The sequence below is a fragment of the Podarcis vaucheri genome (genome assembly GCF_965113315.1).
Source record: "Podarcis vaucheri genome assembly, chromosome: 7".
Lineage (NCBI taxonomy): Eukaryota > Metazoa > Chordata > Lepidosauria > Squamata > Lacertidae > Podarcis > Podarcis vaucheri.
The window spans coordinates 55,339,625-55,359,105 of NC_138765.1; the positions used below are offsets into that span (position 1 = coordinate 55,339,625).

Genomic DNA, 19,481 nt, shown 5'->3' on the forward strand with positions numbered 1-19,481 from the left:
GGGAGCCCCACTTTCCCTTAGCCCTGGCAAGCCCGAGTCACTTCGGATCTGCCATGAGCCAGCTGTACAGAGGCTCCCTCCCCGCTGCCCTGGGCAGCTCCCCCATGGTATACCTGTACGGGACAGAGCGGGGAGGGCTCCCCGGGGCTCTGGGCTTCGCCTCGGCGGGGGTGCTGTCGCGGCAGGAGCCTCCGCAGAAGCCTCCGTACAGCTACATCGCGCTGATCGCCATGGCGATCAAGGAAGCGCCAGAGCAGAAGGTGACGCTCAACGGGATCTACCAGTTCATCATGGAGAGATTCCCGTTCTACCACGACAACAAGCAGGGCTGGCAGAACTCCATCCGGCACAACCTCTCGCTCAACGACTGCTTCGTCAAGGTCCCCCGGGAGAAGGGGCGGCCGGGCAAAGGGAGCTACTGGACGCTGGACCCCCGGTGCCTCGACATGTTCGAGCACGGGAACTACCGGCGGAGGAAGAGGAAGCCCAAAGCAGCGGGGAGCGCCGTCGGTGGAGAGGATGCCGAGGGGATGGAGAGGGACGGAGAAGCCTCTTCTGGTGGTGGTGCAGAGGCGCCTGAGGAGCAAGGCAAGAAGCCTCGGGAGAGCCACCGCCATTACCATCACCACCACCACCACCTCCTCACCACTAGCTCCGCCGTCGAGGAAGACCTGGCGCCAACTTTGGGCAAGGATGAAGACTCCAGGGTCAGGCTGGACCTCACGAAGGGAGGGGAGAAAGGAGGAGGGAACGGCCCTGGATCAGGCCCAAGCGGACTCCGCCATCACCTCCAGGTGACCCCGTCCGGATGCGCGACTATTAGGAGCCACTCGGCGCGCCCCGAGTCTTCCCTGAAGGATCACGCGCTCGTCGAGGGAGAGGGCGCCTTGGGGGATGCTGGGGCGAGGTTCCCCCAGGAATCCGCACCTTCAGGGGCACCCGCAGCCAACCCGGCGGACCCCGACGCCCCGAGGAGTTCCGCTAAGCCTCAGAGTTTCAGCATAGACAGCATCCTCTCCAAGAAAGCCCTCCACAGGCCGGCCAAAGGCATCTCCAAACTGGACGGCCTCGCCGGCGATTGCCTCCTCGCCGGCGTCGAGACGCGCACGGCTTTCAACGCTTCGCTGGTGCTAGATTCCCAGATTCAAGGGAGATTTTACCAGCTGGGAATCCCTTTCCTGTCTTACGTGCCTCTCCGCTTCCCTGAGACGGTGTTTCACTTCCAATAAACCCTCCCTCGACGGCCGCTCGCTTCTGAGTTGGTTCCGAAGACGCTGCAAACCAAGGAGACGTCGGACAGGTGGGTGGCTCGGTATTCCTGCCGAGGGAGACTGGGATGGGATTCTCACATGCAGTGTCTAACCCGGGTCAGCCCTCTCAAGTCTTCCTCCCCACCCTCCCAAAAACAGCGGAAATCGTCTGTCTTGATCTCTGGAATGTAAACGCCTGTTACGCTACTCCTTTACTTCGAAGTCAGCTCAGCTGATTGCTTTCACTTCGAGTCATTTTCACTTTCGAGCTCGAAGACGATCTTCGGGAAGCGCCGCGGCTTGCTTAACTGCTTTGCAGATCGCACCTCCAAAGGGAATGAGTTCATTCCTGGACTTGGGGCGTCCCCCACCCACGCACCCACTTGCTTGTTTGATAGATAATGTATGAACGCTCGAGCATCGCAATAACTTGCTAGGTGGTACGACCCGGTGCCCACTTTCCTGGGGAAACTTTCCTTTCGATTAAAGCGTGCCTAGGATTGCGTTGCGAGGCTGAGACCTTAAGCAAACCGGGCTCAGCAGTCCATCTCACGAAAACGCTGCGTGGGATTTACTTCTGAGTAAACAGAACATGCAAATCACGTTCTGGGCAGCGGAATTTCAGTTTTCTCTTCATCTCTTTCCCTCCCCGGTTCTGTGCCTCTCTCATTCTTTTATTCCAGTCGTTTTGGCATGTCTGATTTGATAGCCTCTGGCCTCCGAAGAAATGGCACCTAATCGTTTCGTTCAAAGTGACCGTCGACGTTTTCTGAAATGGGAAAGAAAGTGCCGTAGAATTCTGAATGAATACGAATACAGCTGTTTTCTAAATAATAATAATAATAACAATAATAATCCATGCTGAATTGACTTTCCCCCCTACACACACACGCACACAGGCGCGCAGCTCTAGGTGGGGGTCATTTCAGACGGTTTGCTTTTCAATAGCGTGTCTTTGTTTAGACAGAAAACAGCACATGGTGCTTTTTGGGGGGCGGGGGGTGAGCTGTCTGCATCTCAAACTGGACCTCGTTAGAGTCACTAACAAAACAACTGACCACTCTAAAGAACCCCCACCTGAAACCCTGCTTAAAGGAAAGCTAGGGAAACCCTCCAGAAATATGAATTAACACTTTCTCCTAGCTTTTAATAATAATATTATTTTTTTAAAAAATCTAAAGTTACATCATAGACAATCTTTTATTCTTGCTATAAATAAACAAGGCTCTCTTTTGTATATTAGTCATAAAATATCTTTATGATTTTTTTGTCATAAAAAGCCTATTTTTTGAATTTTCATTATGAAACAAAAACCTATATTCAATAAAATATTTTGTCAAATCAAGGCTTAATTATTCATTTTGTCGTTTTTGACCATTACTTCCTATGCAGGCTCCTATGCAGGGTGGGATGTGTGTGTATTTGATTATGACAACATGCTCAGAAGGCCAAGAACCTATGCATGGCAGCTGACAAGTAAATGTATCACATTGTTTTCAGTAGGATTCATTCCCCAATAAATGTGCAGAGGCTTTGGGGAGGACCATAGCTCAGTGGCAGAGCAGCTGCTTTGCATGCAGAAGGTCCCAGGTTCAATCCCTGGCATCTCCAAATGGGGCTGAGAGTGTCTCCTGCCTGAAACTTTGAGAGCTTCTAGCAGTCAGTGTAGATAATACTGAGCTAGACTGCCCAATGCTACCCAAGTGGGGAATCCTGCCCACCACAAACAACAGGTTTTATGTGCCCCCAAATTTAGTTTAGCTGTTGACCTTTTTTGGGGGGGACTCAGAATTGTTGAGCTTTTTTTGGGGGGGGATTGCTCACCTGTAACAGAGCGACGGAGGGGGTGGGGACTTCTACTCCATTGCTTTTCACTGCCACCAATTGAGAGGGACTGGTATGCAGTAAGAATACATTTGATGCCCCCCAGAATTTGATGCCCGGGTGCACCACACCCCTTGCACCCCTGGGTAAAGACAGCTCTGAGGAAAACTCATCTTTATTCATTATGAGGTAAAAGTAAATTCAAGAAATTATAGTAAAACACAATAGCACCATCTTATGCATGTTTACTCAAGAGTAAGCCACATGAAGTTCAATGGGCTTAGTCACAGCACATAAATGTGTACAAGGTTAGAAGCTTCATATCAAAAACAGATTCAAGAGTTGGCCTGAAAGTCTGGCTTTGCTTCACAGGCAGAAGCTATTGGGCTCAGTCCCTGACACCTCTAGGCAAGACTGTCTGAAACGCTTGAAAGCTACAGCCTGTCATTGTTGACAGTGCTGAAGTCAATGGGCCAATTGGTCTGACTCAGTGTCCGGTGGCTTCCTGTGTTCCTCTCTCATGCCCTTCTGGAGCCTATAAATGGCAGCCTTGCTGGAGAAGAACCTTCCTGAAGGAAAACCAAAGTTAGATGAACCTGCAGCCCTTGCATGGCTATAAGCTCCTTCGTCCCCGACCATTAGCCATACCAGCTGGGGCTGATGGCAGTTATTGAACCCCAACAATCATTTGGGAGGCCCACAGGTCCCCCATCCACTTCACAGTGTAACTGATGCACCCCACCTCTGGTTTTCTAAAGAAAAGAGTTCTGTTAGGGCAATCACACATCTCCCCAACAAACCAAGCTTAAAATAGAATAATTGCTGGGGAAATGCAATTCTCCTTCTTTTCTCCACAAAATAGCTATTGGAAGTTGGAGTCATGCCCACAATGTGCTTGGATGTAGAATAATAGGCTATATCAATGAAATCATTTGTGATTGATAATTATATATTGATGTTTATTAATGGCATTGACAAATGTTTATACAGTGGTACCTCTGGTTACGAACCTAATTCATTCTGGAGGTCTGTTCTTAACCTGAAACCGTTCTTAACCTGAGGTAACTTTAGCTAATGGGGCTTCCTGCTGCTGCCGCGCCGCTGGCGCGTGATTTCTGTTCTCATCCTGAGGTAAAGTTCTTAACCTGAGATACTATTTCTGGGTTAGCGGAGTCTGTAACCCAAAGTGTTTGTAACCTGAGGTGTTTGTAACCCAAGGTACCACTGTAGTTATATTAATATTTACTGTTGATGTTTGTAATCTGCCAGCAGTATATACACATGGGGTTTTATTGCTCTCTCTTTCTCTCTCTGTGTGTGTATCTTGGATGGCTTTAAAAACAACTGGAGAAATTCGCGGATGAAGATGATGACTATGTCAGTCATTTGACCACTGTCCTCAGCCATTTGAAGGAAAAAAAAATCTCCTGCACCCTTTGAGGATGCTGTCCAGACAAGGGTGACAAATATGGCGGCAGGCCAGGACACCAAGCCCTCGGAGGAGTGGTTGAAGGAGAAGGGCATGTTTAGAGTAAAGAAGAGGCACTAGGCTAGCCATCATCAAACAGCTGAAGTGCTTCCACATAGATGGTGAAACAAATTTCTATTTCTTCTGAAAGTAGGTCCTGAACCAACAGGCAAAAATATAAAAATAATAATGTCTAAAAGTTACATGAAATATCCTACTCCTCAGAGGATGGTGGATTCTCTTGAAGTTTCTTAACAGAGGCTGGCTGGCTACCTATCAGGTTCTTTGCAGGAGTGAAGAAGTCATAAGAACCACCTTGTTGATGTTTTTTCTTACACACCATGTTAGTCAAAACCCACAAGTTTCTTGCTGTTGTCAAATGGTCCTCACCAACTCAGGGAATGACTAACAACACTCCTGGAGATGAGCTCAGTGTTGCAGCTGGAATATACAGTAAAATATACTAGTTTATGGAAGGAACCTTAGTATTCCAGAGGCAAGATGGAATGGGGTGTCCATTTTCTCCCCAGGCCTGTTTCACTCTTCAAGGAGGAAAGAAAGTCCTTATTACAAAGTTCAGGCTTGCACCCCTCCCCTCCTGACACACCACTGCAACATCCTGGTTCTTCATAACCACACCACTTCACCCTCCAGCTGCCAAGTTCCTGTAAATTCCTACCCAAATGGGAAATGCTTGGTTTTGTGTGCAGGGTCAGAGCCGCACACACAAAAATAAATCTCTCCCACCCCATTTCGATATCCCTGGCTAAACAAAACACACACATACACACTCAGCTTTGCCCACAACTTGGCTTTCAGCCTTTTTTTCTGTTGGCTCTTGAGAACTCCTGATCCACCACAGTTCCATGGCTCACAGCCCAGACCCTAAACTTTAGGACTGTCCTAATGCATCTCCTCAAAACGTTGGAGAAACCCAACATCATGGATTTATTAACCTCTCCTTGATCCAACGTTGGTGACTTTTGGCTCAGAGGGGAGAGACTGTCAGCCAAACACAAACACAGCTCTTCCAAGTAAGGAGTCTTCCTTCCTTCCGCAAATTTTCCTGGCTAGAGTGTTACTGCAGGGACTGACAGAGCTTATCTGCACATGCAGGGAAAGCACATGGTCCCTGTTGGACCTGTACCACTTCAGAATGCAGGGTTGCCTGTTTTAATAATGCCCCACCTTAAAACAACAACAACCCTCCTTGCATGTGGAAAATTTGCTTATAAAAGTGGGTTCTAGCCTAACACTCTCTCAGTGGCGTAGCGTGGGTTGTCAGCACCCGGGGCAAGGCAAGTAATTTGCGCCCCCTAACCCATGGATTTGCGCCCCCTAACCTGTGGATTTGCGCCCCCTAACCCCCAGATGTTGCGCCCGGTGCGGCTGGCCCCCCTGCACCCCCCACGCTATGCCACTGCACTCTCTCATACACTACAGTACTAACTGCAAGGTTTTCATTCCCCTTCACATGTTTTTTTTTAAATCATTTGAACTTGACACCCCTACTTGCATTCTGAAGTGGTGTGGTCCCAGGAGATCTGTATGTAGCATGTTATTCTTTTCAACATGTTAACTAACAATGGTTTGAACAAACCACAGTTTTAGGACGTAACAGGAAACTGCTGTTTGTTCCAAACCACAACCATAGGCTTGTGCAGGAAGGCTGGGAATAATATGGAGGAAAGGATCTGTAAAAAAAGGAAGGGGGTGGGGGAAATGGAAAGGAAGTGAAAAATCCAGAAGCCTGAGCCTTGCCACGTAAACCATGGGGTTCCTAACCTTATTGGGCCCTTGGGCAAAAAATGGGGGAACCATTGTGAGCACCACACACATGTTGCATATTAGCTCCCATAGCAACTTATCCTATTGGCTATAAGCTTTCCAGTTTTCTATTGATTTTTAAGCCTAATTTCAGCATAGGAAAATAGGAAACTGCCTTATACTGAGTGAGACCATTGGCCCATCCAACTCAGTATTTTATACACTATTGTCAACATACTGGGGATGATGGCGACCAGGGGAGCTGTGCTCCTGCTCGGCGTGCTATTTGGGTGCTCACTGGTGATGGGTGTGGGACATATCATTCACTAAAGCAGTCAAATACAACATTTCCTGTTTCCTAGAGTGGACACACAGGGGAATGTTGCTCCAGACAGGGAGGACTTCCTGTCATACCTGCTCTGGAGCATCTGTGTGTGACCAGGTAGAGGGACGTGACCCTAGCTTCCCTACAATCTTTAAAAACTGAATTTGGACTGGTCATCCCTTTGAACAGAGGGTGTCTTCTAATAGAGAAATGCTCTCTGTAAAGTAGGAGATATACCCACCCTTGACCTGGGGCAGCAGCATCTAAAGATGCTTTGGTACTTGAGGTAGAAAATCCAAACAGCGTTCCTTTCTCATAGGATAGTCTGCATTTGATCCCCTCCCCTTCAAAAATACACAAGTGGTACACACACACATCCACATGTCAGGGTGGCTATGATGAAGCAGTTTATTGTTTTATAGCATACCCTGTCTTTATCACCCCAATACACTCAAAATTCATTTTCAAAATCCTCCTCCTCCCTCCTCCTCCCTCCTCCTCCCTTTTCTTTTCCTGCTTCTTCTCCTTTATTTACAATGCACAAGGGAATAGGTCTCTGCTCTAAAAAGCTAAGATTTGATACCAGCTGCACAACAGAAAAGAGAAGAGGAAAATGGAGTTGCTTTAAGCAGGGGGAGACTTTGCTATGATTTCAGCTGCATTTGCATAGGAATAGGTGCATTATGGGATGAGGATGAAAGCACATATATAAGAACAGACAAACAGTTCTCAGACTCAGTTGTACAATTAAATAATTGCATGTTGGTTAGCCTTTAACAGGTCTCCACATTTGCTGCTTGAGATGCCTGCACGGAGTCAGCCAATCAGATTCAACATCTCCACTCTGAGGATTTTAAACAGAAGTACATTGGTCAGATTTCAAGCCTAAGTCATGCCCACACACCATGTTCAGCAATGCAGTGCAATGCAATGCAATGCAATGGGCATATCTCCATACCACAGCAACTTGTGTTGCAGTGCTCCTGCAGCTATAACTAACACACACTGTCTCTCATCCTCTCTTGCCCTGTGCCACCCTCTGTCAGAACCAGCTCCCACAAATGTGTTCGCCACATACCCCCACTTTGCAGGTGAGTTGAATTATTGTATTTCTGGGAATTTCTGAATGGTTGAATTTTATTAAACAAAATTCCATTGGCAGATTTATGGCTTAACGTTGCCCCAGATATGTTTTTGCTATGTTCACATTCACATTCACCCATAGTACATAGTAGATGGGGCAGTAAATCTCTGTGGAGCTCTGCCCCTTCAGACTGTAGGTGAGGACCTACACAGTGGAATGATTCCCCATAACAACCCCCTCCCCCATAAACTCCTAGCTTCACATAAAAAACTAGCATCTCAGGGATAAGGCTAGGCTAGAACCCCTTTTGCCTGACACACTAGTTTTCTATATGCAGGGTGTTTGTTGTTTGTTTGCTGCTGTTTTGGAGGGTGAGGGCATAGAGGAACATTCCACCAGCTGAGCATCCATCTTTATTCTAAAGTGGTACAGTTAACAGACAGGCTGGCCACCTTGTTTCCTTGGTGTTATTTTGTACCAGGCACCAGATTTTTTGACTCCTTCCTTCCTTTCCTCAAACTTTAAAGAAAACTTTGCTTATACTGTAGATGGTGGAAGGGAGAAGTTCAAATCAGTTCATGTTTAAAGGCACACCTACCTAATTGTTTTCAAAATAATGCATGAACTGAAAAGCAGCCAAACTTCAAAATTTGCACATATCCACATTTTGCAATGAAGCTCTCTAGAGAAATAATGAGTACAAATATGCATAGATTTTGGTCAAGTGTGTATAAAAAGGCACATGCTCGTGACCAGAATATTAGAATAACATTAAAATACATTATATTAGGGGAAATTGTTTTGCAAAGGAGGGTACAACTGGCCAAATCATATACATAAATGTGTATATTAGAATAAATTCCCTGGTGAATTTTCATGTGGACTTTTTTAACAACAACAACAACATGTGGAAATGTGCAGAAAAATGAAAATCTGACAGAAATTGGATTGACAGGATTGGAAAAATGAGGAATCAAAACTAACAAGATTTGAGTTGGAAAGCTATCCTTCCTTACAGGACACCTTTCCCTCTGAAAGTTAGCACCTTCAAACAGGTGTCATTATCAACTTGTGCCTCCCCAGTCCTTTGAGGATCTAGAAAGTCACACAACAGTTTTTCAAATCAGAAAAAAATCAGGACACAAAAGCTATCCTTTCCCTTCTCTGAAATGGCAAAATTCTGTGACACATATTTTGTTGAACAACCAGAGGCAAGCTTGGCACACTCCTTTTAAGCTAGTGGCAAGTGCCAGGCTATCAGTGGCTGCTGGCCATGATGACTATGTTCCCCCTCTAGGCTGAAGTCTGTCTTCCTCTGAATACTAGTTGCAGGGAATCACAAGTGGGGAGAGTGAGTGCTGTTGCACTTAGGGTCTGCTTGTGGGCTTCCCATTGGGGCATTTGACTGAATACTATACGAACAAGATGCCCGACTAGGTGGCCTCTTAGTGATGAGATGATGCTTTTTCAACGGAAAGGGTAGACGTTTTCCTTCTGAGGTTGCATTTTCTGCCCGCCCACATGAGTCTCTGGGTTTTTATCATGAAATACTTCACCAGACTACCAGATCTATGCAAGTACCAAAAGGCAAACCATAATTCCATCCCCCAGTACCCCCCGCCCACAGAAAGTACTTGATGTTACACAGGCAGTCCTTTTGATTTCAGCCTAAGGAGCAAGAAGAGAGAGCCACTGAGTAAGAAATGTTGCAGATGGGAAAAGGCCCATTAAGGTCTGTTATTCATCTGTCTGGCCATAGCCTGAATTGTTCCCTGTAGGATTCTTTTAATGCTTCATCCAGACATATCATTAAGTGCTTTATAACGGGCCAGATCCTTCAAACAGTGACCTCTCATGGTCTCCAGCGCAAGTTCAGTAGGAGGAAAAAGAGCTTTTGGAATTAGGCTCATGAGCTAGTAAAAAATAGCGAACATGAGTCAGGAGACCAAATAGAGTTCATTGAATATATATTCAAATAGGAAGCAATAGCCTGAGCATGGAAGTGTCAGGGGTATTTCCAAGGTTGGTTTGTGGACTTCACAGACCGTGAAGTTGGTTGTGCAGCCGTTCCATAGGGACTAACACCCAAAATGAATGCAGAAGCTACAGTGTTCAAAGAGGTCCACATCCAATGATTCCTTGAGGTGTTATAGGAGATGTGATGTGTGTCTGCAACATTAGGGCTGGGCCCCATTTTAATATCCAGCACAGGATTCCAGAGCCTATTTCAAGCCTGCACAATCCTTGATCTACCAAGTCAAGTTCAGCTCAACAACTAGTCAGTGGTGGCTGACAAGAGTCTTTATAAGCCTGCTGTTTCTGCTGCCTTCTTGGGACTGCAAAATGGGTGTTTTAAGTATCTAGTAGACACACTACATCACTGTATGGATATAGAGTCACAGGTGTTTAGAACTGGAAGAGAGCTTAGAGGTCAACTCCCACTCAGTGCAGGGTTCAAGTACAGTAGCTGTGGGGCCCTCTGTATGTCAGCTCCAGCAAGAATGGCCAATGGCTAAGGATGATGGGAGTTGTAGTTCAGCAACATCTGCAGAGCCTGAACTACAGCCTTCCTGATAGATGGCTAGCCACTTGTTGATCTTGTTGAGCCACTCTTCAACTCTCAACAGAAATGACCTCACAGGATTTGTCATGAGGACAAAATGGGGAGGGGGGAGCTATGCATGCCAACCTTCAACTTCTTGGAAGGAAGGTAGGATAAAAAGGCAATAAATACAGAAGGTCTAAACAGCTCTGGGAAATATAGTGGGTCTCCTCTCAGCGTCCTTAACAAACTACAGCTCCCAGGACTCTTTGAGGGAAACAACAGTGCTTTAAATGTACGGTGTGAATGTGGCCAACGACATGTTGCAGAATACACTCACAAAAAGACACATGGAGGGGCCCTCCATCTGCTGACCAGGTGGCGAGTGTTATGGGGAGACTTCAATGCCCATCTCCTTTCTTAGTGTTCCTTATCCTTCCATTGGGTTTGGACCAGCTAGCTCTTCAGATAGAGAACATTCCTTTGTAAAGCTGGACACATGGCCACTAGTCACCATGGGAAGGTGAAGACAGATAATTGGATAGGGAAAGAAGCCCAGTTCAATGGGTTATGATCTTTAGGTTTGTGTGTGTGTGTGTGTGTGTGTGTGTGTGTGTAGCAGAGACTAAACCATTAAGTTTAAGGGGTTACCACCCCACCAATCTCAACCAGCCTAAATCTGCCTGCCATCTTCCAACACTGGCTGTCAGCTTCCTTCCCCTTTAAGCTTCTCCCCTATGAAGAAGTTTTTCTCCCTTTCTCATAACACTAGAACTCAGGGAGATCCAATGAAGCTGCATATTGGAAAGGTAAGGACTGATTATTACTTATTCATTCAGCACAAACTATGGAACTCACTCCCATAGGAGGCAGCGATGACCACCAAGTTGGATAGCTTTAAAAGAGGATTAGACAAATCCCTGGAGGAAAAGGCTATTGAGAGATACTAGCCATGTTGGAGGCAGTAATGCTTCTGAATACCAGTGGCTCAAAACTGCAGGAGGGGAAGATGCTCTTGTGCTGTGTTCCAGCTTATGGGTTTGCCACAGGCATGTGGTTGGCTGTGAGAACAGGAAGCTGGACTAGATGAGCCATTGGCCTGATCCATCAGGCTCATCTTATGTTCTTCCTGTTGTCCTTGTAGAATTCAGAAGGGAGGGAGGAAGATGAGGAATAAAGTAGAATTAGTAGGCTCTGCCTGTCATTGGCTCTGGCTCCACCTACTGTTGGCCTCCCTGCCTTTTGCCCTACCTAACCCAATGGCCACCAACCACCACTGAGCGCTCACAGAAACTGCCTACAAACCTTAAGGCTTAGAACCTTGTTCTTGGTGTTTCAAAGAGAGAAATAAAATAAAGCCAAGATCCTTTGAGCTTCACAGCAGGTTCTGATTTGGGGGTTCTTTCCCACACTCCACAGTCAGATTGAAATCATACAGGTTTTTAGACACACACCCCTCCGCTCCATCAGATTACAAGCAATTTAGACAAGAGCTCAGAGAAGAATGAAACATTGTGAATAACATCCATGCAAACGCAATTGCCTTTTAATCCAGCTTCAGTGCCCATTCAGCAAAGCATAAAGAATGTTTGTTTAAAAGATCATTGCTAAATTTAGCATGAGCTCACTCAGCCTAAATCTGAGCGACATTTTTAGAGAGCACATTGCAAATCAGGAATGCATGGAGAAATAAATAAACTTTCCCACATTTCTGGAAACCAGGTCAAAGAAGAAGAAAAAATGCCTGCCGTTTCTTGCACAAGAGAGCTGCTTTTTTTTTTTTTGTACACCGGAAAACACACGGCAAACACAGAGCATGTTTCCTATTTCAGGCTAAATGGAACATGTGTCAGTTCCAGAACTGGAGGATGCCACGATTAACCTTGTAACATGTTGCTATGAGCTCAGGGCTGGTTGCAGGTTTAAGGGACAAACTGCCCTCCTGTGTGGGGCCCCTCCTCCATCAGTAGGGGCCTGGAGGGCTTTTGTAACGTTGATAGAGAACTGTGGGCAGCTTATCAGGATCATTTTGATCCTCCATGATGCACCAGGGAAACACTTCATCCGATTGCATGACAGAAAATTAAAATTGCATCTCTTCAGTTGGAGCACCAAGCCAGGAAAAACAAACAAACGGGGCCCCAGGACAGGCATCAGAAGTGGCCCTGCTGGATCACCAGGGATGCCTGGTGCTGATCTCAGGCCTGCATGATATACCTGTACACAAGGGATGGGAAACATTTTCCAGCCCTCCCTTGCAGGCAGCCCTTCGGGGAGCCATGTACCAGCAGTAGGCGGGGCCAGAGGGAAAACTGGGTGGAGCAATGACTATAGGGAGGAATTCAGCATTTCACTAAGTGAAAGAATTTCTGCCACAATAATTCAACATTGCACTAAGTGAAAGAATTTCTGCCACGATAAACAAGTCCTCACCTAGTATCACAGCTCATTTTACTTCTAAGAATCAGGGAGCTTCAAACAAGGCCTCTCATCCTTCCCTGAAGGGGCAAGAGAATGTATGGGTTTAGCCCTGGAAAAGTTCCCTCTGAGCATGTGCTAAGTGCATCATACCACCAAATAACTACATTCCATATTTTCAATGACATCGAGATCAGATTCTGGTGGCTAAGTCTCTGGCTCAGATTGAGCCCCACTGTCCACTTCTCTCTAGGAAATCTTAACACTTGCAAGCATAATTTTTGCCGCCATGAGAAGCAGTGCCTTGCATTTAAAAAAATACAGATGCTGAGATTTTTCAAGGCACCAAATTCTGCCATAAAATTCTGGATGTTCTGCCTGCTACTGGGTGAATACAGGTGTCCACATACATGGAATGTGGTCAGCTGGTTTACATCCACCCCGAAATTGGAGAGAGGCTGACTTCCACCTGACTCTTTCTGTTATCCCAAGGCGTGAATTTTATCCACAACATTAAAGTCTTAGCAGCATAGCTTTGACAGCGTGCTTTGTTACTACTTCCATCCCATCAGGGACGTGGGTAATCAGAGTTGTTGGCGATCCAGCATTCCAACTTTTACATCTGCAGAGATTAAGTTAAAAAGAGTATGAAGCCCACTGAAATATTCCACATAAGGAGGTCATAAATTTCAACCCACTCCCCCCGTTTTAATCATGTCACTACGATTGCTTCAGAACACGAGGGGAGATCAGGCCGCTACTCTGGAGAGTTATTTATAGGAGATCATTCATCAATAAAAACTTCAAAAGGAAATCACTTAGCCTTCTGTGGGGTAGCCAAAGTAAACTAACATCGAGACAAGCCCATGAAGGAACAAAAGCTAGAAAGAGACCACAAGACGTTTTGTTAAGGAAAATCCTGATTTCCAGAAAGAAATGGGGGTGGTGGGATGGTGCTGGGGGTGGTGGGAGATCGTTGGCAATATGAATCGAGTTAAGCAACTCCATTCCCATTGGAAGGTTAAAGTAAACTGTTAAAACGTTTATATTTATACTGGCCTGGCCTCAAGTTGATTCAACTTCCTCCTTGGGATTTCATGGATGCAATGGAGTTGGGGATCTAAGAGATACATTAAAAAAATTCCCCCGTCTTTGGCGCAGTCCTATGAGCTCTGTTGCTGCAGGCTGCTTTTAAGTTGTAGTTGTGTATATGCTAATGTGCAGCTCAGTGGCAGAGCATCTGCCTTGCAACCAGAAGGTTGAATCCCTAGGATCTCCAGGTAGGTCTAAAATCCTGGAGAACACCTTTGCCAGTCAGTGCAGGCAATACTGAACTAGATGGACTGGCTCAGTATAAGGCAGCTTTCCTATGTTTCTAGATACAGCTATTTTCAGAGGTGAACCCTGAGCCTCGAGTCTGTCCATAGCTCAGCGGCAGAGCAGTAGAGTATCCGCCTTACATACGGAAGGTCCCAGGTTCAATCCCCAGTGTCTCCAGGTAGGGTTGGCAGAGAGACCCCATAAACCTTGGAGAGCTGCTACCAGACAGTGTAGAAAATACTGAGCTAGATTGGACCAATGATCTAACTAGATAAAAGGTATAAATAAATGTTCCCCACAAAAATACTTAGGCTAGAATAAATCACATACACTTAGCTTCCTATGTTCCTGTGCTGCTCTCTCTGTTGCCCAGCCCAGCTCACAGGGTAGCTGTGAATATAATGCTCAATTCCCTACCCACTCATCACCTGGTACACCACTCCAAGCTCCTTGGAGGAAGAGATTCACAAATAGAAGAAAACAACAGCATAATGTAACACTAAAATCAGGTCAATGAAAAATGAATGCAATTCAAATCAACTCCCCACTAAAAGATAATGCAAAGCATTTTCCTCTCCCTACTGCACACCTGTATGGTAATTGGCTGTTTCATGAAATTTGGGCTGCGATCCTATGCACACTTCCACAGGGTTAAGTTCTCACTAAGCTCAGTGGGACTCACTTTCCAAGTCTTTGAAGAAGATGACACTTCAATTCCAAAGCCATCATTAACTATTATGATGACTAGAAGCATATACACCAGGTTCCCATATCCTCTTCTGCAGTGATCCTGTGATTAGTGATTTGATGTCATTCTGGGTAAGTTTTTTTTTTAAAAAAATGCTTGCACACATTTCTCATGTGTGCTATGCTTGGTCATTATTGGAAAAAGCAGTTCCCAAAGGTGGGGAGAAAGGACATCAAAGTAAAAGGAATGTTGGAGAGAGAGGTACTGCAGAGAGATTCTTACTCTCTCGTAACAGAGTTAGCCCAAGGCCATCACTCCAAGCACATTAAAACTTGGTTAGATTTACATTTGCCTTCATCCACCTTAAATATGGTAAATGTTCCCCACAAAAATACTTAGGCTAGAATAAATCACATACACTTAGCTTTCTGAATAAGTGAAGGTTTTACTCACAGAATTTCAGGAGTTACAGCAAACAAGTCTCTATCCATTGGCAGTAAAATAAGGAAGAAGAAGAAAAGGTTCCAAATGACTTAAAAAGAAACAACTTTGTCTCATTACAAAAGAATCATGCAGTCTTTGCATTAGTAAGGACATAGGCTGTAAAATCTTCTTTTTGGAAATTCAGCTCACTTGTTTTTTCTTCGGCTGGGAGCCATTCCACATGGCTCAAGAAAACTGAGGGGAGCAAAGGTCACTGGGAGCCTCTTAACCCTTTCATGCACACAAGTGTGAGTCAGTAGTTGTATATAACAACAGGGAAAAGTTTGATGGGTGGGTGGCTACTTGAAGTTGATGACATGGGTCATCATTTGGTTTCTCATTTTTTTCAATCCATCCAGTTCTCTATATTTCCACACCAGTGTGTGATTATCACTTTTTTCTTAAGTCTTTATAAAAATTCACCAGCACTTTAGTGTAATTTTCTGCTAGTGTATGTACAGCTGCCTAATATACATAGTCTTGCAAAGGAATCCTTCTTAATACAATTCATTTCGGTATATCATTTTCACCAATAGAGGCATTTTTACAAATACTTTAGCCTAGCACATGCATATTTGTATACATTATTCAACAGGAGAATTGCATTGCAAAATTCAAAGAAATACAAATTTCAAAGGATGGCTGTGTTCCAGTTCATATACCATTTCAGAAAGTGAAAGTTAGGTAGCTTCATCTTTAAATGTGAAGTGATTCAAATGTGCCCCTGTCTCCCATCCCTATCAATAACACAGCAATTTGCAATTTTCAAAAGAAAAAAGAACATAAAGAAGTGACTGACACTTCACTGAGAACAAGGTAGATAAAAACTGAATAAAACCTGTCTGCTGTTGCTGTGGCAGGTAGTTGCTCTCTAGATTGCCTCCTCCTTCATACAAACAATTCCCTGGATATCAAGAGAAAGGTTTTGACTAACTTCTCTTTGATATACCAGATGGTTTTCTGCTGTCCCAAGGAGGCAGGATGAAGTCTAATGGACTTAAATTAAAAAGGGTATATTTTAGCTAAACATAGGAAACACTTCTTGATTGCAAAGAGCAACTCAATGGTGAAACCTAGAGCAGGAGTAGGGAATCTTGAGGGCCACATTCCCTTCTGGAGAGGGCCACATGCCCCCAGGGAGTGAGGCCAGAGGCAACACATGTCAGAGCAATGAATGTAGTACTAATTTTTTTTTTAAGGTAGGCTAGTTTCAACACATGCCCCTCTGGATCACTCAAGGACACAGTCCATTAGGGCAAAAACACTCAAGGAGGTTGTGAAGCAGGGTTAGTAAGTGGTGTGGCCTGGGGAGAAGATGTGTGGCCTAGAGAGAGTTCTGAGGGCCAGATAGAGGATTGAAGGACCACACTGAGCTCCTGGACCTGAGGTTCTCCTTTATCTCAGTGGATGGGTTTTGCCTCACTGCAAGTTTTGAAGCAGAAGCTGGGCAGACATCTATTGGGGATGATCTAGCTTGGAACTCTCTGCATTGAACAAGGCATGGATTAGATGACCTCTATGGCACAATACAAGTCTAAGATTCTATGAAATGTGGTATAGCCCTGACATAGGTTTCCAGCTGCAAAGACTGGTACCATCTAGGTCACTCACTGTTTTCAGCCAGTTTTTGCCTAACCAGCTAAAATACTGGTCACATTCTTGACCTTTTGAAATGTGAAAAAGAAAAGAAAGGGGAAAAAAAAGACAGGGTCTTTTTACTATAAGCTCTGGTTAAGATGAAATTTTCATAATGGACCTGCTGTTTTCTGCCGGCGATCAAACCACAAGCTAAACATTCTCCGGGCAAAGCTGAAAAAATACAGGAGGTCACTTGAAGGTTTGAGGCCCAAAAGTATGGAAACGTATACCAAAAATGCTGGACCTCTGTTTGGCTCGAGGACCATGTTCTTAACTGATTTGCTAAAGTAGACCGATCTTTTTAACATTTACACTGGCAGAAATCCAGCACTGTACTCAAATATGGGTTTACAAAAATGTGCTTCTGTGCCTTCCACAGCTATGGGACAGGCAGAAACTTCCCAGGCAAAGTTTCCTGCCTTGTGGAATCATAGTAGAGCTGGAAGGGAACCCGAGTGCCATCTAGTCCAACCCACTGCAATGCAGGAATCTCAATTAAAGCATACCTGACAGATGGCAACCCAACCTCTGCTTAAAAACCTCCAGTGAATGAATCCACCACCTCCCTAAGCAGTCTCTTCCTCTGTTGAACAACTCTTACTGTCAGAAAGTTCTTCCAGATGTATAGGCGGAATCTCCTTACTTGTAACTTGAAGCTGTTGGTTCACATCCTAGCCTCCGGGACCAAACAAAAACAAACTTGCTCCATTTTGCATGTGACATCCCTTTAGATGTTTGGAGATGGCTATCATATCTTCTCTCAGTCTCCTTTTGATCAGGCTAAACAGACCCAACTCACTCAACCTTCCCTCATATGCCTTGGTTTCCAGACCCTTGATCATCTTGCTCACCTTCCTTTGCACACCTTTCAGCTTGTCAATATCCTTCTTAAATTGTGGTGCCTAGAATTGGACACAGTATTCCAGGTGTGCTCTGACAAAGGCAGAATATAGCAGCATTATTACTTCCCTTGATCGGGACACTATACTTCTGCTGAACAGCATTAGTTTTCATTGCTGCTGCATTACACTGTTGGCTCATGTTAAGCTTGTCATCTATTAAGACCCCTAGATCCTTTTCACATGTACTACTGCCAACCAAGCTGTTCCCCATCTTATATTTGTGCAGCTGGTTCTTCCCACCAAAGTGTAGAACCTTACATTTGTCCTTATTGAAATTCATTTTGTTTGTTTGGGCCCAGTTCTCCAATCCGTTAAGGTCATCTTAAATCTTGAGTCTGTCTTCTGAGATATGGCTTCCCTTCCCAGTTTGGTGTCACCTGCAAATTTGATGAGCGTTCCCTCAATACCTTCATTTGTTTATCAAGATGCTTCCGTATTTATCGCCCCATAGGGCACACCTAGTTTTTTTTTTGGGGGGGGGGGAATAAAGGAAAAAAAAATCTCTAGGATCAGCCACAAAAAAATCTCAATCTCTAGGATCAGCCACAAGATGAAAACGTCTGTTTCACAGCTGCAGCGAGACACTGTTTAAAATTGCAGAGGCAGAAATGGTCCTCTGTTAAACAGAAATTATGCATTTTTTTGGCCTACTTTCTCTAACCTTTGGAGACATGCCCAGCTTCTGACAGGCTCTGATGATGTCTCAGTGGAGGAAATCCTACACTGAAGGAAAGCATGTTGCCCTCTTCACTTAACTTTTCATTCATTTTATATTTTTCATTCTATGTTTATATACAATCCTCCATTTGGCAAACGTATGTTAGGCTGTGTCATCTGGAAAAAAAAGACCTGAACAATCCCATCCTCGTGCAACGGAAAGCTCAGGACATCTTAGCGGTTGCGGATGACAATTCCACAGACACTTTTCTACAGGTAAGTTTGCACTTTCAGGTTAATTGCTGAGGAGCAAAGAAGGAAGAATTCTGGCCCTACCATTAGACAAGGTCAGGTAGAGATGGGAGGTGTCAATTTCGGTTTCTCTCAGTTTACATTTCTGCAGGCTTATGTTCAGGTCTGCATATTCCTACAAATGCCCATCTTTTGAGTTGCTGTAGCTCAAGGGTGCCCTTCTTCAGAGGGCAGTAATGCAGTAGCCCTGGGAAAGCATTGCAGAACCACCAATCAAGCAGAATGATGTGTGAACGGTCCCATATAAATCCAGTATAAACCCACCACTAATGCAGTTATTATATCAGTGTATTGTATTGCAGGATGCACTCCCACAGGAAAGAAAGCACCAGTCTGGAGGGTCCCAAGATCTGCAGAAGCTTTGTCGTGGCTTCATAGTGAGTCTGTGCAGCAAATGCAACAGGTCCAAGTAGTCCAGTGGAAAGGCTGCTGAAGGATCAGTCTAGCCCCCACCAAACAGAGCTGCCTCTCCAACTTAATCCCCACTGCCTTGTCAGCACCTCTAGAGTCAGGAGACAATCTGGCCCCAAAACAAACCTAAGCATCGTTTGGAATTGGGCAATTCCCTTCCCACGCATGCATATCCAACAAAGCCTGCAGCCTTTTAATTGTGCATGGCAGGGGGAAGAAACCACGAGGCAGAGCAAATTTGAATCACCCTTGTGACAGACGTCACTGGGCTCATCCTGTGGATGAGGAGTCATCATTTGGGTGTGCCTTTCCGAAGACAGGCATGGAGTTCTTGGGGCTTAGAAGCATTAGACAGCCAAACACCCTTCCCAGAACAAGGGCAGGCACCCAAA

General features: G+C 45.1%; 1 protein-coding gene across 1 annotated transcript; it reads left to right on the top strand.

Moving 5' to 3' along the window:
• Window positions 1-53: 53 nt before the first annotated feature.
• Window positions 54-2,591, top strand: FOXL1 (forkhead box L1; the record flags this gene model as incomplete). The annotated part of the gene is made up of 1 exon (XM_082232991.1): window positions 54-2,591. One exon carries the CDS (start codon window positions 54-56, stop codon window positions 1,227-1,229), a length of 1,176 nt encoding a protein of 391 aa, XP_082089117.1. The 3' UTR covers window positions 1,230-2,591.
• Window positions 2,592-19,481: the final 16,890 nt, after the last annotated feature.